Raw genomic sequence first — 27,530 nt, 5'->3', positions numbered from 1 at the left:
AGGAAGATGATGGCCAGATTTGCAATGCCATTAGCAGGAACCCACATTTTAAAAGTTAGCTGAAAAATTGATTTTTGAGGTCAGTTGTTTAATAAAATCAAGTTTAACCCAACATTGCTATCTTTCCACTTCACTTTGGAGTCCAAGAGTAATACTAAGGGAGAAATATTAAGGGAACTACATTAAGAGGTAAATGCCTGCGGAAGAGAAAGAAAGAAAGAAAGAAAGAAAGAAAGAAAGAAAGAAAGAAAGAAAGAAAGAAAGAAAGAAAGAAAGAAAGAAAGAAAGGAAGGAAGGAAGGAAGGAAGGAAGGAAGGAAGGAAGGAAGGAAGGAAGGAAGGAAGGAAGGAAGGAAGGTCTAAGTGAGTCCATTCTTTTTCTGAACTAGTTGCTCCCTGGTGTTCAGCTGAGGTCTGACTACAATAATGTAGCATTTGGGGAGGAAGATGCAACCCAGCAAACCAGCACCAGAGGCCAAGATGGAGAAGATCTCCACGGCCACCATGTATCTCCCCTTGGTGCTCAAGTAGGCTGGGATGAAGGACACCCACACAGTGCAGAACAACAGCATGCTAAAGGTGATCAGCTTGGCTTCATTGAAACTGTCAGGCAGCCTTCTGGCTAGGTATGCCACAATGAAGCTGATGACGGCCAGAAGGCCCATGTAGCCCAGGACAACATAGAACATGATCTCTGAGCCTTCATTGCATTGCACTGTAATCTGACTGATCTGGGAGTGCAGGTCAAGCTCTGGGAAAGGGGGGGAGGTGATGATCCACACAGTGCAGATGGAAGTTTGAATGAGACAACTGAGAATGATAACGGATGTTGCCAGCCTCTTCCCTGCCCATTTCAGGATGCTGTTTCCAGGCTGGGTAGCCATGAAGACCAGAACTACAGTGATGGTTTTGGCCAACAAACAGGAAACCGAGAGACAGGAGGTGATGCCAAACACTGTTTGTCTCAAAAGGCAAATCACCTTCCCTGGCTGACCCATAAAGAGAAGAGAGGAAAGGAAGCCAAGCAAGAGAGAGGTGAGGAGGGTGCAGGTGATGCTCCTGTTGTTGGCTTTGACAATGGGCGTGTCCCAGTGCAGAATGAAGAGCCCCATCACCATGACTGTGGTCAAGGAAGATAAACTGGCAAAGGAAGTCAACATTGCTCCCAAGAGTTCCCCATAGGATAAGAAGCTGAGGCTTCGGGGAATGCATTGATCTTGCTTTTCATTTGGATACTGATCTTCTGGGCACTTCTGACATTGGTCAGCATCTAAAAATAAGAAGGAAGAGCTTCTTGATCAAGATTTTCTTTAAATTTAACTGAGTTTTATCCATCCCCATTATACCAATGATCATCATTCAGTTTATTTATTTGGCTTATTTATAGCCCACGATTTTTAACAACACTTAAGTCAGATTAAATAATAAAAATCTGTGAAATACACAGATGAGGAGAAGGAGATCAGGAAGGGTTGCATCAGTGCTTACTTCTCATTAGGGGTGTGCATGAAAAAGAAATTCGTTAAAAATCGGTTTTGGGTTGATTAAACAAAAAAAAATCTTGATTCCCTTGGAAAGCTGAATCTCATATTAGGTAAAGGAAAAAAACCTGAAAAAAATGGTATTCCCAATTTTTTTCGGCTCCATTATGCTCTATGGGCCATTTTAGTCAACAGAAAAATCCCTCAGAGTACATTCCACGGGCTGGGGGGGAGAGGGGGTTTGAGTGAGAAGCACCAAATTTGCTGGGTACCTGTTGGAGCCTCTCCCCAAAAGCACCCCCAAGCTTCAAAAAGATCTCATCTGGCCTACTTACAGGGGAAGTGCTAAAGCTCTATGCCAATGTTACTCAAAGAATTTCCTGTCTCAGACCCTAAGTATTTTTTAAAGCCTACTAATAGCCCTAACTAAGTTGTAAAAACTCAGAAGCACCCATTGAACTACTCTCAGACCCACCAGCTTGCCCCTGAAAAAACAACCTTCTGGAAGTCAAAACTATGCCCCCCAACAAAGCAATTAAACTTTTTAAAAATGCCTAGGCAAGGGCAGCCTTCTCCCCAACCCAAAGTAGCACGCCTTTCACAGCCCTCCCTTTAACCCACTAGGCAAATTTAAAAAGACCTAACAGGAAAATATTTTTAAGCATTGCCAGGCAAACCAGGAGATGTCTTCTTCCTGCAGCCAGGGACAGGACAGAAGTCAGGGGTATTCATTCAGAAATGTTCAAGGAATTCAGCAGCAGGGTAATGCTCTCTGGCCATGCTCAGAAGATTTTCAAAATGTGAAAAATCCCCTGTGACTGGCATGCACTTCTTTGGCCCTAATTGGCCAGACTGTCCATCTCTCCCTCCCTACTCCCTTTCTTACTGGCTGCTAGGCCTTACAAAGGAAAGCAATTTAACTATACTGTGTAATTAAAGGAAACACATAAATTAGATAAATTACATACTAGCCTTGTTTTTAGCTATTGGTTTATTTCAGAAGTCCATTCCTTTGCTAATCCATTCCTAAGTATGTGTGAAATTATAAATATTAATCATTCTAGAGCATTTATTCTTATTTGCAGTAAAATAATAAACTTGCTGCAACAAATCCTTCCCCTCCCCCCCCCATTGCCCTGATTGAGTTCACACTGATAAAACAGTTGTTAACGATGGCTGAGTGATTGAGGAATACATTGAGAATCTTCACCTCTTAATGGATTCTAATTGTAGAGACAAAAGAAGATGAACGATTCTCCTGAAGTATGCAAGGAAGGAGTATTCTTCTCCCCTTCCCCCACCCCTGCCATTGTCCTGATTCCCAAAGGAAAAAAAAGCCGATTTTTTTTTTGCTTTTTCTCTGGTATGCTTAATTCAGCTACCAGGTCAGATTAGAATATCTTAATTCTCCACAAATCCTTACAAGTTTATTGGGATGACGGAATTCTGCTTTCTGCCAGGAAATTAGATTGTGTTATTGAAGATATTGAACATATGAACATATAAAGCTGTCTTATACTGAATCAGACCTTTGGTCCATCAAAGTCAGTATTGTCTTCTCAGACTGGCAGCAGCTCTCCAGGGTCTCAAGCTGAGGCTTTTTACACCTATTTGCCTGGACCCTTTTTTGGAGATGTCAGGGATTGAACCTGGGACCTTCTGCTTCCCAAGCAGATGCTCTACCACTGAGCCACCGTACCTCCCTGGTATATTATGAATACCAATTGCTGTGCTTCCTTATAGGAAGGCTAAATCCCATAGATCCTAAATGATCGTGTAATAGGGACCAGAAAAAGAGAGTGGAAATATACCTCTATAGAGAAAAATCTTTGTTAGATGCAGGAATTGAATTCAGCAGGAGCTCACAGGAGCAGAGCTCCTGAACTTCCAGCCAGGTTCTGCATGCACTGGTTCCCCCAGAGAAAAGTCTGTGCACTTAACTGTGCATTTAACAGCTGCTGGGATAAGTGATGGGGACTGGCATATTACCCCAAATTTAACAGCTATGCACTTTTTTTCATTCTCATCCTTACCCACTTGGACTGAAATCATTCCTTCAGGACACCGAGTGCAATTATAGCAACAGATTTCTTTTCCCTCCACAACAATCTTATTGGATCCAGGTTGGCAGCTCTCGACACACTTTGAAAATGGTACCACCTAACAGCAACCCCAAAAAAATAAGAAGGATGTTTGGAATGGAAATCATGCAGCACCATAGTTTCCAGCTCATGCTCACGGTGTTGTCTGAGGGGACAGCTGTAAGATGTGATGTCACATCCAGGTCAAGGGTGTGACTGTCTCCCACTCAACCCCTTCAGGTCTTGATAATGAACTACACAATGATATCGGGAACAAAAATATATATATATCAAATTTAAAATAACCCTAGTTAAAAGACATATAATTAGAGGCAGCCTGTTTAAAATCTGGGAAATCCTATGAAGAAAATCAGCCCCCCAGTCTCATCAGTAATGTTGCCAATAGATGCCTATTGTGATCATTATACAAGGAGGAACAATGATTTTATAACTTATGCTGATATGCTAAACTTGCAATGTGTGATTGAGACATGGCAAGAAATCAAAGAAGGAGGAAAGGAAATATAATGGTGGACACATGCTCCATTTTCTTCTAGACTTAAAAATGGTATCTGCACCAAGAGAGGTGTCACTAAAGAACGTACTGACTTTGAAAAGTGTTTCACAACCTAAGGACCATTTATTAGGATGAGTTTATAAGTTATTGCTTTAAAATGACTAAGAAAAACAGGTTAACTCCTGCATGATCAAATAGATAGAAAATTTTGGTAAGGCAATAGAGTTTCAATGCTAGGAAAACTTATGGACTAAGAACATTTTATCTATGGCCAGTCAAGCACTCAGAGAAAATTGGTATGTTCTACAGATAGTACATTACCACAAAAGACATTGAAAAGATGGTCAAGAACTAGAATGGGTCTTGATGGAAATGCAAAGACGCAAACGGCACCTTTTACAGAAGTGATGGGCTTGTACCAAGATGAAAAGATATTGGAAATATAGACATGAAGAGATCCAAAATATTTTGAAAACCAAATTTCCACTGAAAACAAAGACCATGCTATTCCCAATCTTGCCAGATAATATAGAAAGAACCTCACAAGACTTACTAAGTTCTATGTTGACAGCTGCCAGAGAAAGATTTACAATGAGAGACAGAAGACTGCCATACAATAGAGATCTATAAAGGAAAAGTGTCTGAATAAACTACAATTGTTAAACTAACGCATTACATAAATAGAAAACCTTTGAAAGAATTTTAGCAGAAATAGCAAGCTTACTACACATATTATGGGAATTATTTAATGTCATGATTCTTGAAACTATTTGTATATTATATCAAAAGTGGTGAAGGTATTGATTACAGCTTTAACTCTTTCTAGTATTCAGTGTTTCACTAGCATGTAAATATTAAATTAGAATAAAACTTAAGCAATTGTCAAATGATTAGGGTAATACCTAGGCTTTTAGAACAGTTTAAATTTAGCACAAAATTTTTGCCTAACTGACAAAGATGCAATCTTTTTGTTATTGCAATTAAGAATGTTCTTGTTTATACTTTTAAAGATAAAAATACAGTAATAACGATGTTTTACTAAGCTTTACTATCTGCTCTCACATTTGAAATATATATTTATACCACCTTTTAAAAATATAGATAAAAACAGTCATAATAAAAAGAAAGGAAGAAAACATTCCACCTAACAGCAGCCACAGGGGGAAAAAAAAAGGAGGAGGAAGATTTTTGAGGTAGAAATAATGTAGCACCAGAGTTGCCAGCTCAAGCTCAGGGTATTACCTAAAGTGTAGCTGTACCTGTAGCTAAGGTGTTATCAAATGGACCCATTTGAGGGGTATAAAATGAATGAATGAATGAATGAATCGTGATGTTGCATCCAGGTCAATGTCACTTCCTCCCAAGCAGCCTCTTTCTTTCTATGAGATCCCTGAGAAAAGTCTAATCAGAAGCTTCTGAAGAGGAGGCCTGCCAACAGCTAGGGTTGCCAAATCCAATTCCAGAAATATCTGGGGACTTTGGGGGTGGAGCCAGGAGACTTTGGGGTGGAGCCAGGAGACATTGGGGTGGAGCCAAGATCAAGGCTGTGACAAGCATAATTGAACTCCAAAGGGAGTTCTGGCCATCACATTTAAAGGGACGGCACACCTTTTCAATGCCTTCCTCCCATAGGATATAATGAAGGATAGGGGCACCTTCTTTTGGGGCTCATAGAATTGGACCCCCTGATCCAATCGTTTTGAAACTTGGGGGATACTTCGGGGAGATGCACTAGATGCTGTACTAAAAATCTGGTGCTTCTACCTAAAAAAACAGCCCCCCCAGAGCCCCAGATACCCGTGGATCCTCTATTATTTTCTATGGGAATAAGAACATAAGAACATAAGAGAAGCCATGTTGGATCAGACCAACGGCCCATCCAGTCCAACACTCTGTGTCACACAGTGGCAAAAAAATGTATATATACACACACACTGTGGCTAATAGCCACTGATGGACCTCTGCTCCATATTTTTATCTAAACCCCTCTTGAAGGTGGCTATACTTGTGGCCACCACCACCTCCTGTGGCAGTGAATTCCACATGTTAATCACCCTTTGGGTGAAGAAGTATTTCCTTTTATCCGTTTTAACCTGTCTGCTCAGCAATTTCATCAAATGCCCACGAGTTCTTGTATTGTGAGAAAGGGAGAAAAGTACTTCTTTCTCTACTTTCTCTATAGGGAATAATAGAGTTCCCAGCAGACATTTCCCTCCCCTCCCCCCGCTTTCTGACAACCCTGAAGCGGGGGAAGGGTCTCCAAACCAGGGGATCCCCTGCCCCCACCTGGGGATTGGCAACCCTACCAACAGCAGTCCCATCTCTCTCAATGCCCAACCAGCCTCTAGCCTTCCATGTATTGACGGGCAACAAACGCTGTTTCCCTTTCAATATTGTAGACCAAGGAACAAATGGAAGTCCTAGAGCTCCATTCTCTATAGCAGGGGTGGGGAACCTCTATCCCGAGGGCCGTATGAGGCCCTCGAAGTCACTTGGTGTGGCCCTCGGGGATTGCTGGGCCAAACGGAGCCATGTGGCAGCCTCTCTGGGGCCTGGCTGGCCAGTGAGGATTGTGGGGCCCAGCCACATTGTGCAGCAGCCTCCCCAGGGCCAGGCAGGGATCACAGGACCCAGATGTACTGTGTGGCAGCCTCCTCGGGGCATGGCTGGCCAGCCAGATTTGCTGCAGGGCCTGAACAAGTTACTGTCACAGTTCAGTTTGCACTTGATTATCCCAGATGGTATGGCCTAATATGCTAATGAGTGTGTGAACTTATATGTTAATATTAGGGAATATATTAATATTAGGGAATATGGTCGAATATGCTACTGAGTTCCTGCTACTGAGATAATATTGCGTGGAGCTTTACATCCTGTGATGATAGCAACTGCGAAAACACATTTTTTTAACAAAAAAATCTACACAGCCAATCAAATCTCTAATAGTCAATCAGAAGCTTTGCTGGGCAAAATCCCTATCTGGCTGCACCCATTTCCTAAAATCACTTGGTAGGCACCACAAAAGATGTTGGAGGGTGGCATGGCTCCCCTGGGACCCCTGTTTTAAATGTCAGGTAAAACAATTCACACCTGCTTGAACTTGGGATTCCACACAATGGCACTTCCATTAAGGCTGAACTCTTGGCCTACAGGAGCTTGAGGGTCCATCATTCCAACCTGGATTCTCTGGAAGGATCCATTGGGGAATGTGATTGTATTGATGATATCATGTCCTGTGACCAGGTCTCCTTTTTCATCAAAGAAAATTTCATCCCCAGCAGTATTGTTAAAGCGAACCTTCCGTAGAAAAGCGTTCAGCTAGATAAAAGGAGAAACAATTGCAAAATTGGACAAATATCTTGAGAAAATAGTGTTTATACAATCTGTAGAATTCTGACCATTGGTCCTTGAAGTCTATTTTTCAGTTTAACAAAGAACTGGCTAGATTTTGTACATTTTAATTTATTTGTGTCATACATTCACAAGCGGACTTTTCCCTGAAACTCAAGGATGATTAGAAAACACAGAATACATTTTACTGAGAGAATACAGGATATTAGGTGCTTTCACATGGCCACTGTAAGAGGATTTTGCCATTCATAAACAGTAAGAATCCTGTAGTAAGGTGTGTTGTTTAGTGTGTGTGAACATTTCTAGTGATTAAAAATTTTGTTGGACTTAAAGGCCTGTAACCCAATGGATTTAGGACCTTATGACTTTATCAGTATTTAAACACATGATTTATAGAGGACAAATGTGTATGTGTTTATTTTTAGATATGTGGAAACCTTGGATAGAAATTTAAGTGTAGATCTGCCACCACTCTTGTTATAGTTTTCTTCCTACTCTATATATACTTCAACGAAATAATTTATATGCCAGATTTCTTGGGGGGGCGGGAGTTGTCCTTTCTTGCACTTTTTTTTCTTTAAAGAAAAAAAGAAAAATTAAAAATACAGCTGCAAAAAGATTTGACAGAAAGGCAGTAAAGTTTTCCTGCCATTCTATTGCCGCAGAGAGATTGAAGTGGGCAGCCGTGTTGGTCTGAAGCAGTAGAACAAAGTAGGAGTCAATAAGCACCTTTTAAGACCAACAAAGTTTTATTCAGAATGTAAGCTTTCACGTGCTCTAAATACACTTCATCAGACGAGGAATCAGGTAATATCCCTATTTGAGTATTTCAATGCAGCTAAAAGAGAAATACATTGGATAGTGATGTTCTTCTCCACCTAATTTACTTTTTAACATGAAAACATCATTCTAATTTGTCATTCGGGAAAAAAAAGGAAAAAAGAATAATGCAATCAAATATAGTGAAAATTGGTTAAACATATGTAATGAGATAAACAGCCAATATCCCTATTTTGAGCATGTCAATATAAAAAAAATTCTGATACACTATTCTAAAAGAGAAATACACTGGAATACTTTGGATGTATAACTATGCTCAGTGAGAGTGGGTTTAGCATATGTAATGAGATAAAAAAACAATATCCCTGTTTAGTCCTGGGGATGTGTTCCAAGTTTCATAATAATTCATAATTCAGCGATTTGTCTCTCCATTCTGTTCTTTAAGTTCCTTTGTAGTAAAACAGTTATTTTGAGGTCACCCTTTGAATGCTCTGGAAGATTAAAGTGTTCTCCCACAGGTTTCTCAGTTCTGTAATTCCTGATGTCAGATTTGTGTCCATTTATTCTTTGGTGGAGGGTTTGTCCTGTTTGCCCTATGTGGAGAACTGAAGGGCATTGTTGGCATTTAATGTCATATATATAATGTCGGAAGATGAACAAATAAATGAGCCTGAGATGGTGTAGTTAATGCTGTTAGGTCCAGTGATTGTGTTGTCGGGGTGTATGTGGCAGCAAAGTTGGGTTTATTGCAAGCTCTGGTACTGGTGTCCATGGTCAGATGAGATGTTGTATTGTTGTGGGGCCAGAGCTTAGGGTGCTTCTGGAGCCTTCACTGACAATGGAGGCCCAGGTAGCAGTCACTGCCAAATTTGCATTTTATCAGCTTAGGCAGATAAGGGAGTCGGTCCCATACCTGGAACCCAACGACTTGGCAACAGTGATTAATGCAACACTCACCTCAAGAATAGACTAGTGTAACCACCTCTACATGGGGCTGACCTTGACTCAAATTCGGAGAGCATAAGAACATAAGAGAAGCCATGTTGGATCAGGCCAACGGCCCATCCAGTCCAACATTCTGTGTCACACAGCGGCCGAAAAAAACCCAACCCGATGTCATCAGGAGGTCCATCAGTGGGGCCAGGACACTAGATGCCCACCCACTGTTGCCCCTCCCTAGCACCAAGAATACAGAGCATCACTATCCCAAACAGAGAGTTCCAACAATACACTGTGGCTATTAGTCACTGATGGAACTCTGCTCCATATGTTCATCCGATCCCCTCTTGAAGCTGGCTATGCTTGAAGCCACCACTGCCTCCTGTGGCAGCGAAATCCATGTGTTAATCACCCTTTGGGTGAAGAAATACTTCCGTCTATCCGTTGTCACCCAACTGCTCAGCAATTTCATTGAGTGCCCACAAGTTCTTGTATTGTGAGAAAGGGGGAAAGTACTTCTTTCTCTGCCTTCTATATCCCATGCATAATCTTGTAAACCTCTACCATCAGTCGACGTTTCTCTCACCTAAAGAACCCCAAGCGTTTTAACCTTTCTACATAGGGAAAGTGTTCCAACCCTTAAACCATTCTAGTTGCCCTTTTCTGCATTTTTTCCATAATGCCATAATATCTTTTTTGAATTGTACAGAGTACTACAAATGAGGCTGCACCATCAATTTATACAGGGGCATTATGATATTGGCTGATTAGTTTTCAATCCCCTTCCTAATAATTCCCACTATAGCACTGGCCTTTTTTATTGCAGTCGCACACTGTCTCTACATTTTCAGTGAGTTATCGACCACGACCCCAAGATCTCTCTCTTGGTCAGTCCACCAGTTCACACCCCGTCAACTTGTATTTATCGCTAGGATTTTTTGCCCCAATGTGCATTACTTTGCACGTGGCTACATTGAGCCTCATTTGCCATGTTGACTCCCACTTGCCCAAACCTCAACAGATCCCTTTGGAGTGCCTCACAATCCTCTCTGGTTCTCACCACCCTGAACAATTTAGTGTCATCCGCAATCTTAGCCACTCCAAATCATTAATGAACAAGTTAAAAAGCATTGGACCCAGCACTGAGCCCTGTGGCACCCCACTGCTTACAACCCTCCACTGAGAAAATTGCCCATTTATTCGCACTCTCTGTTTCCTATTATTAGCCAGGTTTTGGTTCAGAAGAGGACTTGCTCTTTTACCCCATGACACTTGAGCTTACTTTGATGAGGAACTTTATCAAAAGCTTTCTGGAAGTCAAGGTAAACAGCATCTACTGGGTCCACATGTTTGTTCACCCCCCTCAAAGAACTCTAACCCATTAGTGAGACAAAGATCTTTCCTTACAGAACCCATGTTGTGTCTTCCTCAAAAACTTTTGTTCATCAATGTGCCTGTTAATTCTCTCTTTAATAATGGTTTCCACCAAGTTTCCTGGTATTGAAGTCATACTGACTAGTCTGTAATTTCTCGGAACCATTTTTTCAAAGATGGGGGTGACATAAGCTACCTTCCAGTCCTCAGGAACAGAGGCAGATTTTAATGAACGATTACATATTTTCATCTGATATTCCACAATTTCACATTTGACTTCTTTCAGAACTCTTGGATGTATGCCATCTGGGCCTGGTGACTTATCAGTTTTTAAATTGTCTATCAATTGTAGGACCTCCTCTCTAGTCACCTCAATTTGACTCAGGTCTTTCACCACCCCTCCCAAAATTAGCAGTTCTGGAGTGGGCAACCACTTCTCATCTTCCACAGTGAAGACAAAGGAAAAAAATGCATTCAGCTTCTCAGCCATTCCCCTATCATCCTTCAGCAATCCTTTTACCCCTTGGTCATCCAAGGCCCCACTGCCTCCCCGGCTGGTTTCCTACTTCTAATGTATTTGAAGAATTCTGGACTTTTAATGAATGGATTGATGATTGCAATATGTCTGGAAATGTTTTAATTGCATATTTTATTCTTTAATATTTTATGTTCATTTTTAACTGTTGTTAGCTGCCCTGAACCAATCAGGGGAGGATGGGATATTAATTTGATTAAACAAAAAAACAAACAAATGCAGAAATCTTTATTTCTACTCGGGTCTGATGAAGGAAGTTTTGAATCTTCAAAATCCTACAAAGTGGTCTCAAAGTTCCTACAGGACTCAAATCTCATTCGAACACCCAAGTGATATTCATTGACCACTAAATTTGGCCCTCCTTTCTTTCATCATGTTCTCAGTTGCTTCAGTGAGCAACTTCTTATGCATAATACTGTTCTATAATGTTTGCTTAATCATCTATGCCACAATGTATAAAAGAATAATTCAGAAATTGTTTTTGGAATCTAATGCTTGAATAAGATGAGACTGAAAAGGAACTCAGGCTCACCTGCCATGGCTGAATGTTCCCAAGTTTCCTTTTGCCTTGGTGTCCCCTTGCTGCCCGCTTGGCAGTCAATGAATGCAGGGCCTGGAGAGCATGTGCTATAGCATAAACAGCATTATAGACACTGTAGCTCTCACCAGACACCCTTTTTTCAAATACAGACCCAGGGAGGCTCACCAGCTTCTCTCTCTCAGTGCATTTTCTCTTTCCTCGTTCAAACGTCAGCAGAGTACAATCGAATGCTGTTTCCCAGAACCTGTAGGCGAAATCAGCGTAGTGTGGGTTGATGTGGTCAAGAGAGTCCTCAAGTCCCGGCACAACATTTGTATGCAGGGAGAAAGACAAGGTACCATTGAAGGATTGTGCAGGGAAGCTGCCTCCTGCAATCATTGTTGTAAAATCCCACTGGGCAGTTATGAGCCAAACCCTCTCCATTGGAAGAAAGTCATCAGATTCATACAGATGTAGAATCATTCGGAATAGATCCATAGTCAGAACATCCCCGTGGACAAGGTTTACATTCACTTCATTCAGCCGGAGGGAATCATATATGCCTTTGTTTATTTCATTACGAGCTCTTTTCAACGACATTGGCATCTTTTGCACAAAAGCAATACAAATGCTGTTCTGGAGGAGCCTCGGTCTCAGGGACTGCAGGAAAGTTTCTCCACTCTCATCATCGGATGTGATGAGGCCAACCCACGTCCATCCAAAATGCTTAAGCAGCTGAACAATCCCTGTATGCTGAAGCTCTTCATTTGGAACCAACCGATTGAAAAAAGGGAACTTGATTTTGTCACTCAGCACCGGATCAAAAGAGCCATAACTCAACTAATACAAGTGGGGAAAGCTTGTTTTAGATGCGGAATGATACACTCAGGCTGCTTACAGACCGGCACTTTGGGCCAACTCAGAGATGCCTCTGAAATCAACCCAAAAAATCCCTCCAGATGGCAACATCTGCCCTCCGTCCTCCTCCCATCCTCACCTCATCCTCCAGGCTCCTGAGAACGGCTCAAAAAGCTACCACTTTGAAAGTCCTTGAGCCAGGCAGGCACCATCTGCCTCCTTGCAGTTCAGTTTCTGAGGCACCTCCCTGTCTCCCCACCTTGCAGATGGGATGGGGACTGCTTACGGGAGAGTGTGGGGAGACTTCAGGACAGCTCTTTTTTGAGCTGGCCTGATTTGGAATGCCTCGCATCTGCCCCAAAATGCCCGTCTGTCAGCAGATCAGTTTTACTAATCTTTGATGCAACAATAAGAACATTAAAGATTTGCAAAGAGTGGTGCATACACTAGGTAATATTAACTTGCAGGCTTGTACGGAAACTAAATCCTCGGGGTGCATAAAACGTGGATTCCGATTTCTCTGCACTAATGCACAGAGTATGGGAAACAAACAGGAGGAACTGGAAGTCCTAATAAAGGAATAAAACTATGACATAATAGACCTTAATGAAACTTGGTGGAATGACACTCACAACTGCAATATTAGAATTCAGGGGTAAACTTATTTAAAAGGGACAGGTAAATGAGAAAGGGTTGAGGCGTAGCAGTATATGTGAAGGGGGTATGTACGTTAGGAAATAAGCGAATCTGAGCATGGCAGCTCAGTTGAGAGTCTCTGGGTAAAAATAAAAGGAGTAATAAATAACAGTGATATTATTTTGGGGTTTGCTATAGACTACCAAGTCAGGCAGAGGACTTGGATGAGATACATCTACAGCAGATTGCAAAGTTCTCCAAGAGAAAGGATACAGTGATCATGGGAGATTCAAATTACCTGGACATCTGTTGGAAGTCCAATTCTGCTAAAAATGAAAAGTCAAATAGATTCCTGACTTGTCTTACTGACAACTTCCTTTTCCAGAAAGTGAAGAAGGAAACAAGGGGATCTGCTATCTTGAATTTGATTTGCACCAAACAAGGAAGAATCGATTGAAGAAGTGGAAAGAGCGGACACCCTGGTCAGTAGTGACCATGTGATTTTGGAATTTACAGTCTTAGGGAAGGGAAAAGCTATACGTAGTCAGACTTATAGGTTGGACTTCAGAAAGGCAAACTTTGATAAACATAGAACTATGCTGCGTAAAATCCCATGGTCAGAAATACTTAGGAGGAAGGGATTCAGGAGGGGTGGGAGTTTCTTAAAAGTGAAATACTGAAAGTGCAATCACAGACGATTCTTATGAGAAGAAAAAATGGAAAAAGCCTAAAGAAGCCAAAGTGGCTCCAGAAACAGCTCTCTAAAGACTTCAGAAATAAAAAAGACTCCTTTAGGAATTGGAAAGAGGGCCTTATAACCAAGGATGAATATAAACAAATCACCAGTGCTTGTAGAGAAAAAGTTAGGAAAGCTAAACCTCAGTATGAGCTTAGGCTGGCCAAAGATGCTAAAAATAACAAAAAAGGGTTCTTTTCTTATGTTCAGAGTAAGAAAAAGAGCAAGGACATGGTAGGCCCATTGTAAGGGCAAGAAAGTGAAATTGTAACAGGTAATGAAGGAGGGTGGAACTGCTCAATTTTTACTTTTCCTCAGTCTTCTCTTCTGAGGGAAACGGTGCTCAACATGGCAAAAACAGAACATATAAGGAGGGTATGACGTTCCAACCTAGGATCAGCATAGGGGTAGTACATAAACACCTAGTTTCTTTTAATGGTTCTAAAAGAGCTTGCGGATATAATTTCTGAGCTTCTGGCTATTATTTTTGAGAATTCTTGGAAAACAGGAGAGGTGCTGGAAGATTGGAGGCGGGCGAATGTTGTTCCCATCTTCAAGAAGGGGCGAAAAGACGATCCGGGTAACTACCGACCTGTCAGCTTGACATCTATACCAGGAAAAGTTTTAGAACAAATCATCAAACAGTCAGTCCTGGAACATTTAGAAAGAATGGATGTGATTACTAAGAGCCAGCATGGGTTTCTCAAGAACAAGTCATATCAGACTAACCTGATCTCTTTTTTTGAGAAAGTGACTACCTTGCTGGATCAGGGGAATGTGGTAGACATCGTTTATCTTGATTTCAGTAAGGCTTTTGATAAGGTTCCACATGCTATCCTTGTTGACAAGTTGGTAAAATGTGGTTGGGATCCTGTTACTGTTAGGTGGTTCTGCAACTCATTGACAGATCACACCCAAAGAGTGCTTGGTAATGGTTCCTCATTCCCTTGGAGAGGAGTAACATATGAACATATGAAGCTGCCTTATACTGAATCAGACCTTTGGTCCATCAAAGTCAGTATTGTCATCTCACACTGGCAGCAGCTCTCCAGGGTCTCAAGCTGAGGTTTTTCACACCTATTTGCCTGGACCCTTTTTTGGAGATGCCAGGGACCTTCTGCTTCCCAAGCAGATGCTCTACCACTGAGCCAAGGTCCCTCCCCAAAGCCAAGGTCCCTCCCCAAAGACAAGTGGAGTGCCTCAAGGATCTCTCCTGGGACCTGTTTTGTTCAACATCTTTATCAATGATTTGGATGAAGGAATAGAGGGAATGCTTATTAAATTTGCAGATGATAGTAAATTGGAAAGGGGTTGCAAACACAGAAGCAGAAACAGGATACAGGATGACCTTGACAGGCTGGAAAACTGGGCTAATATCAAAAAAATGAATTTTAACAGGGAGAAATGTAAAGTCCTGCACTTAGGTAGGAGAAAGCCAATGCATGGTTATAGGATGGGGGAGATTTGTCTTAGCAGTAGTATGTGCGAAAAGAATCTAGGGGTCTTAGTGGATCATACGATGAACATGAGTCAACAGTGTGATGCAGTGGCTAAAAAGTCAAATGCAATTTTGGGCTGTATCAACAGAAGTATAGCGTCCAGATCATGTGATGTGATGGTATCGCTTTACTCTGCTCCGGTAAGACCTCAGCTAGAGTATTGTCTTCAGTTTTGGGCACCACATTTTAAGAAGGATATATACAAGCTGGAACGGGTCCAAAGGAGGGTGACAAAGATTGTGAGGGGTCTGGAGACCAAGTCCTATGAGGAAAGGTTGAAGGAGCTGGGGATGTTTAGCCTGGAGAGGAGGCGGCTGAGAGGTGATATGATCACCATCTTCAAGTACCTGAAGGGCTGTCATATAGAGGATGGTGTGGAATTGTTTTCTGTGGCCCTGGAAGGTAGAACCAGAACCAATTGGTTGAAATTAAATCAAAAGAGTTTCCGGCTCAACATTAGGAAGAACTTTCTGACCGTTAGAGCAGTTCCTCAGTGGAACAGGCTTCCTTGGGAGGTGGTGGGCTCTCCTTCCTTGGAGGTTTTTAAACAGAGGCTAGATGGCCATCTGACAGCAATGTAAATCTTGTGAATTTAGGGGGAGGTGTTTGTGAGTTTCCTGCATTGTGCAGGGGGTTGGACTAAATGACCCTAGAGGTCCCTTCCAACTCTATGATTCTATTAATCTATCCTTATGGTACAAAATAAAAATACTCAAAATGAACAGTATACCTTGGATTATAGATGTGTTCTCTTCAAGGGATGTTCATATACATTGCAAATGTCTCCAGAGCATGACTACTTCATTTCAAAATTCATATGATTTTACTCACTGTGTAAGATTTCTTTAAAGAGGATGCGGTTCCCATTTGATGAAGGGACATTTGGTTTCATGATCTTAATTTATGTCGTCAAGCCTATCTCTTAAATTGTACTAATTACCGAGGTTGCTTCTGTCAGTTGGATGACCCATCTTGGGCTCTTTCAGAGGTTTCTTGTTTTGGTTCCCACTCCTTAAATATACTGCATATGAATCGATTCATGCTAAAATTGTTTCTGTTCCTTCTGAAGTGCGCTTTGGGAATTATAGCATATAATGTCACAACAGGATCAGTTTGACCCATTTCCACATGCTATATTAGCCCTTTGCAGTAATAGAGATTTTAAAATGAAAAAGAAATCTTTTTTTGTGGAAAGCTTGGACAGATGGGAAGGTTTTTACTTTGGACTTCTTATTAGAAGTGCTCTGGAAAGAAACTAAGACCTATGTTGGCGTAAGTGCCAGTTACGCCAGTGTCAGTCACATTACAACAGCACTTATGGGAGTTATGTTGATGCAGGGGTGCCTGAGCAGCCGTCCAGCCATAGGTGCTGATCGAGGGGTGCAGCGTCTGGGTAGCAGTGCAACTGGGGCATAGATGGCCACATCAAAATAGATGGGAGTGGCATCAGGAGCCTCAAAACACCTCAGGGAGCCAATTACAGGCTGCACCAATCCCTTCCCACCTTGGGCTGGCCAATCCCCCTCCCCAGCACCCAATCCTGCCCCCCTACAAAAGCTTCTGCTCAGGCCTCGCATAACTCTTTAGGTAGGTGAATGCACCTATGACTGCCCAAAGCAGTTAGCTTGAGTAATCAGGGAACAGCTTGCTCTGATTGGTTGAGATGTTAAGAGGCTGAAGTAATATAAAATATAAAACTGGCAGAAGATATACAAAACTAACAACACTAAACAGGCAGGCAGTGCTTCCTTAGCACTAGGAGCACTCTATGCAGAGAAAGCTTATCAAATCCGTGCTCAGGCTACCCTGTGTGGGGGGAGGGGTGCTAATGGAATGGTTGCCTGCCAGGAACTTTGAACTCTGTCTCCGCTGCAGAACAGGGTTCATCTGGCACTGTGGGGTGGGGGGAGGACACGAGAACACAGAGTGGGGGGAGCAACACCCAGTGGGTTCCCGGCGTCAATGTTGGGAGAACCATGGCAGGGTGTGGATGAAATGTATTTAGATGAAATGTATTTAGCCACAGTGTGTGTGTATATATAAAATTTTTTGCCACTGTGTGCCACAGAGTGCCACTGGATGGGCCGTTGGCCTGATCCAACATGGCTTCTCTTATGTTCTTATGTTCTTATTTACTGGGAGCTTGCCCATGGAAAATGCTGACAAGCTGGGACTACCTGTGTATTATATCCCGCCATCTCCTGATGGCCTCAGGGCTATCATAGTGTTATGTTTATTGAGTGTTATGTTGTTTTGGGTGGGTTTCCAATTTCCTTTTGGTATGCCAGGGCAACACATGACTCTGACCATGTGCTTGTCATTGGCACAGATTTCTGTTAGGGGGCAGGACGAGAGGGCGATTGACCTCTTTGGATACCTCTGCCCACCCCTGACTGTCATGTACTGCAGCACCCTCCTGAGGCCAATCCTGTGGGTCTGCGTTATCCCTTCCCTCATGGCACCCCTGCCTTGACAGTATGCCAGGAATCCACACTCCAGCAGAATTACCATAGTGACGGCCTCTCACACATCTGGCTGCACTGTCTCCGCCACAGCATAACTTGGCCCTTAGGGAGTGGACTTGCAGTGCCTCAATAACGCTTACGTTCAAATGGCCAGCTGCCCCATAAGTCAGAATTGTTCTGTACTACCATGAGTTTTTGTATTTTGTCAGTTGAGGTGCAGATACAATCTCTCAGCCTCTGTTGGATGTCAATACTGATGACTGCAGCTTCTGTCGGCTTCTAAACATGGCCCTGCAGCACTAAGTGTTTCAGAATCTCTTCTACTCTCAGGAACTTTCATAGAATCAAAGCAGAAAATGAAACCTACAGGATTAGCATAGAGATGTTTGATGTCAATTAACAATTATCCTAGCAAAGTCTCAGAAATGAATGGAATGTGGAGCTAGATCTTCCTGTTTTAGCAAAGCAATGGTATACAGTCTTCAATGTTATATCTGTTGCTTCTACAGACCTCACACTGTGATTTATTCATCAAAAAGTTACATTTGGGATAGGCTGGGCAACACAGCACCTTTTGAAGAAAGGATGAAGTAAAGGGTCTAATTGCTGGTGTAGCTTGCATGATGTATCTTTTAACCGTATATTTTGAGTCTATCCAGTTATTAAGCCTCTCCAGGAGGAAGTAATTACTTTGTTCTTCATAGAATCTTCATTATGCACTTTTAACTATTTACTTATATCCTTATATAAGTAATTATATAAAAATATTTGCTTGTCTTCTGAAGACTAAGTGATAGTCAATGAAAATACACCCCTCCCGCCCTTACTCTTGCTACAAGACTTATTTTACAACACTGAAATGATATATGGACCTCTCATAATTCAATAGATGGAGGACTTTACAACCTTATCAGCCTTTGAGAAGAGACCATCCTTGAGACTTCAAGATTAAGATTACTCCTGAGTAGCCTCTGCAAAAGCTGCAATACAGATGTAGCAAACTTGTTTTATTGTGAGTTTTCATTCTAATTGTTTGAAATGGTGTATGACCCTGGGCTGTTAAGCTTGAATAAACTTGACTTATCAACATTTGAATATAGGGCATATAGATGAGAATTTTGCATGGAAATATCTTTTAATATTTGGAAACTTTAGTGTAGATTTTTATATGAGGGCTTCCCACAATTTTTGTTATATATGTTATATTTTTATTTATTTAGTTGATGGGTTTAATTTATAGGAAGAATAATACAATCATTGATGCAGTTTATTTAATCTGCCACCAAATATTGCAATAAAATCTTTAATTACTGTTTTGATACTTATGTACTCTTCTAAAGTTGATTTCTGTTATCTTTTCAACTGAGCAAATGTAAGGAAAAGAAATGTATTTTTGAGTATTGAGAAATGCATCATTCAGATCTTTAAAGCAAGAGTTCTATCTTTGGTGCAACAATTTATTGCTTCAACTATTATCACAATCCAAAACCTTCCACCTGATCTCTGAAATTTCTACAAGTCTTAAAATGAACTACGGGGATGAGGTAAAATGCAAGGTGGAAGAATGTGGGCTGGGGAGATATTTTAAAAAGGCATTCTAGGAAGACCTCAGGAATCCTGATCTTCCAGTACATTAAATGGACTCATAGAAACATCTGCCTACTTGGTACCCAACACAATGCATAAGAAGAAATGGGCTCTAGTTTATGAAAGGTTATGATGGAATAAAATCATCTTAGATTTGAAGCTGCCCTGACCTGGATGGTCCAGGATAGCCCAGTCAAATCTCAGAAACCAACCAGGGATGGCCCTGGCTAATATTTAGATGGGAGACCACCAAAGAAGTCAGTCCAGGGTTGCTACACAGAGGCAGGGAATGGCAAACCACCTCTGAATGATTCCTGCCTTCAAAGACTTATGGGATTCTCATAACTAGTCTGGGACTTGATGGCACTTTCTAGCACCAACTTTTAAGGAGTTTTTCTATTGAGCCTTACAACTTCTGGTGTGGGCAAAGATACAGTTTGGGAGGATGGGTTGAAATTCTCTGCTAACAAGGGATGCCTGTGCATTGATCGGAGGACACATACCTGTGGGATCTTGTAGTTTGTTAACACGTTGGCTATCTGAATTGAATTCTGGGTGAAGAGAGCACCTATAACTGCCGATATCGCTTTCTTGCTGTAGCAATTGTAATGGTTGTAATTCCCATGAGTTTGTGACAGGCGCTCCAAAAGGTTTGCGCTGGTTTCCATTGTATTGAACATGTTGTCATTCACATCGTATTCTATTGAGATGTTGGGAAAGACTTGTATATTCTTACGGATTTCATTAAATGCGAAAGTTAAGACCATGAAGCGATGGTAGGTTTTAGGGATAAACCTGCAATGAAATTTTCATGTGTAGCAGTGGAAAATAAATTATACTGTTACCATCCACTTATACCTGTAGCCCTTACAACAAATTCAGCAGCTTAAGCCCTTTCTTGTAAATGACAATAAACAATTCAGGTGCTTTTGCTTCTTGAACTACTCAAGAGCAGTCATGGAGACAATGGAACCATTTTTAAATTTTCTCTTTTGCAGCTGAAGAAAGAAAGATGACAGTTCCTTTGTGACTTTAGGCACTGCTTCCCAAGTGATAGAAAATCTGGATCAGTCAGTTGTGCTGATCAAAACACTCCCTTCTAAGGCTGCAAATGTGGTAAACTGAACCCACAGGCCTTTGTTTTTACCCCAGTGAAAGAGGGAGGTATTTTGCTTATCCTGGTTTGAAGCTGCTAGACTTCAACAAGGCACCTCCTCTCAGAATTTATACAGTCAGTCTCTCACATTGTGCCTCAACAGCATGCCTCTAATGCCATCACACCCTGTTGGCCTTAGCTGGACCCTCTCTGAAAGTATCTGGATCTGCTCCTTACATCAACCTGTGGGCAGAAAGGGGAGAACCCAGGATGCTTTGCTTTTTAACCATTCCCACCAGCACCCCCACCAAATCATACTATCCGGAAATTTGCCAGGCAGAGAACAGATAAGACAAGCAGAAGGTTCCAGGTTCAATCTCCAGCATCTCCAGTTGAATGGGCAAGGCAGTACCTGGCCCCTGTCTGCCTGAGAGCCTGGAGAGCTGCTGCTTGTCTGAGTAGACAAGACTGACACTGATGGAGTGATTCAGTAGTAGTAGTAGTAGTTCTTTATTCACCGTCATCCGACCAGCTTAATACAAACAAAACAAAATCATAAAAACAAACCCATCACCTCTTACACAAAATTCCTGACTTCTACTATTACACATATTGTTAAAACCCATAACCAAGATTTACACTCTCAATTTCCCTCCTTTCCAACTGAGCAGCATAACAGAAATGGGCAATCTTAGATGAAACATCAGAATGAGCGTCAGACACGAGGAAGGCAATTTGCTCATCCTCCTGCCTGCCCGCCAAGGACCCAAGAATCAGGGAGATTAATCTTGCCCTCAAGTCATTGTAATTAGGGCAGTGCAAAACGATGTAGTACCTGGCCCCTGTCTGCCTGAGAACCTGGAGAGCTGCTGCTTGTCTGAGTAGACAAGTCTGACACTGATGGAGTGATTCAGTAGAAGGCAGCTCCCTACGTTCATCTGCTCATCCCTGGCTCTTCACAAAGGAGGGGATTCATTAAAACTTCCCTGCTGTTAGCAGGCAAGAAGCCCACTGAAGCCTCTTGGCCTCCACGTATGGCAAATCCAGCGATTATAAAGGGGAAAAGAAGGAAAATTCTTTCACAGGTATTTACGTGAAGAGCCATATCATCATTCTAAAAAAACCAGGACTTGTATGGTAATGGGCGCTTATATAAGGATATTTAGAAAGAATCCATTTCTGATGTGGGAGTGATTTTCCTGCCAGATTTTCTGTGTCTACAGTCGTGTGAACAGGCCACTCTACAGGGATAAAAGAGGCGGCCATTCATTCATTCATTCATTCATTCATTCATTCATTCATTCACCCTACTTTTATACTGCCCATTTTCTGAATTGTGCTGAATAGAGCTCAGGTCTGCTTCCCACAGGCCTTGAGAAGAATCACAGTGGAGATGGTCTGGATTAGCCCAGAAGAAAAGTCACCTTTGGGTGCAAATTGCCTCAGTATGTATTGATATACCTCCTAGACACTAGCAATGTATTGGAAGTTCAGCTTGGCTGGGCAGGGTCTCAGCCGAACTTGGAAGGAGCCAGTCTGTTCCTGCTTTCTTCAGGGATAGTTTCCTGATTATGAACCATGATACTAGTCCATCCACCCCTGAATACAAGAGTTTTGCTCTGAACAAGAGGGGAAATGGGGCGTCTTAGCAACTCCAAATTGTGAAGTGTTAAGTGTTCAAATAAAAATTTAAAAAAATCCCTCCAAAGTGGGGATTAGTTAATTGGTTCTTTGACTTGTCAAATCAAAACCTGGGGCTGCTTGTTTAGTTTGACTAGAGACTGGCAATTTAAAGGAATAGTGCAGATCATTTAATCAAGAAAGGGATACTCACCATGATTTTTTGATAAAATATTTATGTGATTTAAAGTCAAGGGTTTCCAGTTCTGCAAATGAAAAGGATAGTGATACACCAATTACATGCCCTCCGGGACTCTTTGCATCAAATTTAAGTCTGCTGCACATAGAACTCAAATCTCTGCAGAAAGCTGGAGGACAAAACCAGAGGAAGAACAAGAATAACAAAAGCCATTTGAATCTTTGGAGCTGTCTGCTCCAGTTCATGCTGACCTCCTGTGTTGTGACCAGCACACTAGTAGTGCACTGTGTACAGCCTCAATTGACAAACATCGCCATGCTCTTATCAGTGCTGAGATTCCTCCCAGCTTTTCCATCTAAGGACATAATTTCAGGATTCAGCTGGCCAGAGCTCTGCCTTCCTCAAGCTGTCTTCTCAAATTACTGTGAATGGTTTGACTTTTCATCACCTATGGAGTTTAATGTGACTCACATACTTAATTTTTCAGGTATAGATGGGAAATAGGGTTTGATCATAGTGATTGTGATAATTACAGGGCAGAGATAATCACTTTTCCACAAGCTCTCAACTCTCTACCCAGTTAGAAAAAGACAAAACTGTGGGTTCCAATGTGGCCAACTTTATCATAATAGTTTCACTTAACTCTCTGGGGATTAAAGTGTGCACGGACTGTTACTCTGGCTGAGGGAGTATTACATTGTGAAGGTTAACATTCTCTGACTTTCAACTAGCTAGAGCAGCCATATTGAGCAAAAGTTCATTTCTGTGGGAAACTCTTTAGGTCTAACATTTCTGTGAGAAGTGTTGAGAAATTCTGAATGAAAAATCACTGAGGTTAGTACTCAATGGTGACTTGTCTTTTTCCTCACATCTAGCAGTTACCCAAAACAAGCCTGCAACGGAATTGTAGAACTATTCAGAAATACCTCTTCATATAGTGAGTTGAGTTTTCATCTGAAATGATCTTTTAAAAAATGATTTTTACAGATTAGAACTCCATAAAGTATTAGAAAAAATGCACAGCACCATGAATTGTGTGTGTCTCTCTCTCAGTGGAATTGCCTCAAATAGTGGCTCACTTATGGATACACATCAAGGGTCTTTCAAGGCATGCGACAAGCAGAGGTTGTCTGTCATTGCTTCCTCTGCAGAATCTTCCTTGCCGGCCTCCCTTCCAACTACTAACCCTGCTTAGCTTTCATGATCTGACAAAAGTGAGCTGTACCATGTGTCAGACGTTGGAACTTCAAATAAGAACGAATCATTTTGTTTCAAAATTAATCCATTTATTTGAGAACAAGCGGTCTGGTGTAGAAGCAGATTGAGTTTGATACTTTCCAAGGCCAAGCCTTGTGTTTTTGTACAGTACATGAAGGCATAACAATAAAACCATTCTCACACTCTCAGAGACAGTTGACGCTTCCCATACTTCCTTATCTCTTTCTCAGGGAAGGAACCCTGCTGGTTACCTTAGGGCATGCTAGCTTCAAAGGCTCCAGATGTTCTTTGTACTAAGTGAGAAATTCCTTCCTTGCGGTTAACAACTGCTCTTGTTTGAAATGCAGGTTCATGTTCCCAGGGTTAGTAACAAAGCATAAACTACAAAAGTCTACAAAATGGAGTTAGTCATGTCAAGCAAGCATGTCTATCTGCAATAGAAGTAAAAGCAAGTTACAATGTCTGACATACTGCCCCCCCTAAGCTCTTGCTTGGGGTTTGTCTGGGTGCAGTAGGTAAAACTTCTTCAGTAGTTGGGGGGCCCGTAAATCTGTTGACTTTACCCACTCATCGCAACTATTAGGGAAGTACTTCAGCAAACTAGATAGTACAAAACCCCCCTTTGGACCCTGGAGTCCAGAATTTCTTGTACCTCATGGTGGCTCTGGCCCTTCACTTGAATAGGAGGTGGCTCTGGAGGGCGGGGGTGCCAAGATGTGGCTCCAGGTTCCTTGCAGAGAAGACTGCAATGAAAAACAGGGTGGATCTTACTAAACATCTTTGGTAATTCCAGCTCCACTGTAACCTTGTTGATCACCCTTTTTATTTTGAATGGCCCCAAGAACATGTATGCCAATTTCCTGCAGGATTGTGGCAAAGGAAGATTTTTGGTCGACAAGAATACACTTTCCCCCTCCTTAAACTCCCACTGCGGAGAGTGCTTTTTTTCGAAATAGTTCTTGTAGTCCTTTTTTGCTGCCTCCAGATTTTCTTGAATTACCTCCCAACCTTTCCTCACCCCTTCCCACCATTGCTGACAGGAACTAGGTGGCGCTGTTCCGCCTGTGCTTGGGAGAGAGGGGAAAGGCTTGCCTTCGTAGCCATTGACAATTTGAAATGGGGACGCTTTTGTGGAACTGTGCAAGCTATTGTTGTAACCATACTCGGCAAAGGGCAGTAGCTCGACCCAGTTCAATTGTTGATAGTTGATATAGCACCTTAGGTACTGCTCGAGAAGCCCGTTCACCCGCTCCGTCTGTCCATCCGTCTGCGGGTGATAGGCTGAGCTTAGCCCTTGCTCTATTCCTGCCAGTTTGCAAAACTCCCGCCAGAAGTTGGCAACGAACTGCGGCCCGCGGTCGCTAATGACCTTCTCGGGGAATGAGTGGGGCCGGACCACGTGGTGGAAAAACAAGTATGCTAACTCCTTGGCAGTGGGGAGTTGCTTGCATGGTATAAAATGTGCTTGTTTAGAGAATGTGTCTACCACCACCAATATCACCGTTTTCCCTAGTGAAGGGAGGAGCTCTACGATAAAATTCATTGACACCACCGCCCATGGTCTGGAAGCGGTAGGTAGGGGCTGAAGGAGCCCTGGTGGTTTCCACCCCCCCCCCTTTTCTTAGCCATGATGCAAATGGGGCACGAGCCCACGAACTCAGAGATGTCTTTTTTCATTTGGGGCCACCAGAACTGTCTGTTTACCAGATGCAGGGTTTTCATGTAGCCGAAATGCCCTGCTAATTTGCTACAATGGCAGTGCTGCAGTATTTCCTGCCGGAGGCTATTGGGGACGTAAAACTTCCCATCGAAGTACCAGAACCCCCCCCCCTCCCTTCTCTATGCCTTCCGGTTTCCCCCCCTTCCTTTTCAGCCTCGTCTTTCAGTTTATTGCCCCCCCAGGGTTCTACCGTTCCGGTTTTCTTCCCCGACCGGGTCGTTACCCCCCTGGCTATTGAGGAGGGGGGAATGAGGGAATCTACGACTTCCTCTCGCTGGCTCTCATGTTGGGGAAGGCGCGAGAGAGCATCAGCCAAGAAGTTCTTTGACCCCGGGATGTGTTTGAGCACAAAGTCGAATTTAGCAAAGAACCCCGCCCACCGGATCTGTTTGGCCGTTAGTTTCCGCTGCCCGGTCAGGGCTTCTAGGTTTTTGTGATCTGTACAGATCTCGAAGGGCACCCGGGCCCCTTCTAACCATGTTTTTAAGGCGTACTTCACCGCAAAAGCTTCTTTGTCCCACACTGACCAATTCCTCTGTTCGTTTGAGAATTTGCGGGACACGTACGCACAGGGTCTGAGTCTCCCCTCCTCATCTTTCTGCATTAATATGGCTCTGACGGCCACATCGGAGGCGTCGCATTGCACCACGAAGGGTTTTAGTTCATTGGGGTGGGCCAGCACTGGTTCACTCGTGAACAACCTTTTCAGTTTTTCAAATGCTGCTTGGCATTGCGGGGTCCAGTGCAGACTCGCCCCGGGCCTTTTTGCGTCTGACCCCTTCCCCTTGGTTTTTAACAGGTTGATGACTGGTAGTATTACTTGGGCGAACCCCTTAATGAACCCCTTATAGAAATTTGCGAACCCGAGGAAAGATAGTAGCTGCCGTTGGGTTTTAGGGGCTTCCCAGTCTAGAACCACTTGGATTTTTGCTGTATCCATTGCTAAACCCCGATACCCGGAACCCTAGGTAATCTAGTTCCATCTGATGGAACTCTCATTTCGACAACTTCGCATACAGCTTGTGCTGATAAAGGGTGTTCAGGACCTTTCGGACCAGGGGCACATGTGATTCTAGGTCCTTAGAATAAATAATGATGTCATCCAGGTATACCACCACCACCCTTGTACAGATAGTCTCTCAACACTTCGTTTATGAAGTTCATGAACACCCCCGGCACCCCTTGCAGTCCGAAAGGCATCACCAGGTATTCGAACTGTCCCATAGAGGTACTGAAATTGGTTTTCCACTCATCCCCTTCCTTTCCTGACTCGAAAGTATGCGTCTCAGAGGTCAAGCTTTGTGAACACTTTCCCCTCCAATACTGTGCTTAACAGGTCCTTGATTAGTGGGATAGGGTACACGTTGGACATAGAAATCCCATTAATCCCACGAAAGTCAGTGCAAAGTCTCAGGCTCCCGCCCTTCCTGAAGAGGACCGGGGCGGCATGTGGTGCCGTGGCAGGCCTGATGAAACCCCGCTTTAAGTTTTCTATGAACTTCCTTAGCTCCTCCTTCTGTGCCCACCCCCTCGAGTACAGTTTTGCCCGGGGAACCTCCTGCCCTGGGATCAGTTCGATAGCGCAGTCCGTGTCCCTGTGGGGTGGCAGCTTGTTGGCTTCCTCCTCACTGAACACCCACCTCAAGTCCCGATACTCTTTGGGGATCGATTTGATCTCTTCCACAGTCACGCAGATCTTTTCGTTCTGCGGTGGCGGGTTGGGACCCCACTCTTCCCGCCAGTGGTGGTGGGTGCACCGCCAGTCGGTGAAGTCTATCGTTTGGGCCTCCCACTATGTCCGGTTGGTGCTGAGCCAGCCAACCTACCCCGACCACCACGTCGAAGGATGAAGAGGGGGCCACCATGAAGATCTCTACCCCCCAGTGGCCCAGGGTCCCGACCGGCACCGCCTGAGTTTCCTTGGTGCACGGTTTCCCTCGCATGGCCATCCCATCCATTTGTTCTAATTGGATGGGGTGCGGGAGGGGGACCTTCGCCAGTCCTAGGGCCTTGACTAGTCGTGGGGTAATAATTTCCCAGGTGCAGCCCGAATCGATTAAAGCTCGGGTGTGCATGAATCTCTTTAACTGGCATAAATAACAATTCTCACCCTCAGTGGTGCTGTCAGCTCCACGACCTGCCGCTCGGCATCCTTCAGTGCAGGTCGCTGTCATTTCCCGTCGAGTCGGGATCCCACGACTCCTCGCCCGAGTCCTCGACCATTATAATATCCTTGTCAATCACCACCGACGTGGCGGCGCTGCCCCAACTGGGCTCTTTCGGCTTGCCCCCAGTTTTCTTCGAAGTCCCAGTCGAGGG

General features: G+C 43.1%; 1 protein-coding gene across 1 annotated transcript; it reads right to left on the bottom strand.

The window, feature by feature from the left end:
• Positions 1 to 358: 358 nt before the first annotated feature.
• Positions 359 to 27,160, bottom strand: LOC132583290 (vomeronasal type-2 receptor 26-like). Its single transcript, XM_060254954.1, has 7 exons — positions 27,038 to 27,160; positions 26,738 to 26,916; positions 19,862 to 20,153; positions 11,590 to 12,417; positions 7,169 to 7,396; positions 3,514 to 3,640; positions 359 to 1,269 (listed from the first exon to the last, which is right to left on the bottom strand). Exons 1-7 carry the CDS (start codon positions 27,158 to 27,160, stop codon positions 359 to 361), a joined length of 2,688 nt encoding a protein of 895 aa, XP_060110937.1.
• Positions 27,161 to 27,530: the final 370 nt, after the last annotated feature.

This window comes from Heteronotia binoei, chromosome 15 (assembly GCF_032191835.1).
Source record: "Heteronotia binoei isolate CCM8104 ecotype False Entrance Well chromosome 15, APGP_CSIRO_Hbin_v1, whole genome shotgun sequence".
In the NCBI taxonomy this organism is placed as follows: Eukaryota; Metazoa; Chordata; class Lepidosauria; order Squamata; family Gekkonidae; genus Heteronotia; species Heteronotia binoei.
Note: the sequence above shows the minus strand (reverse complement) of the source record. Positions and strands in the feature narration are given on the sequence as shown.

Coding starts and splice junctions, on each gene's coding strand:
- LOC132583290 (XM_060254954.1), bottom strand. CDS start 27,160: ATGGCCATGCGAGGGAAACCGTGCACCAAGGAAACTCAGGCGGTGCCG. Junction 20,154..26,737: donor GCAAAACTGTACTCGAGGGG/GTGGGCACAGAA, acceptor ATTTCATTGCAG/GTTTATCCCTAAAACCTACC. Junction 1,270..3,513: donor AATGATTTCAGTCCAAGTGG/GTAAGGATGAGA, acceptor TCTTATTTTTAG/ATGCTGACCAATGTCAGAAG.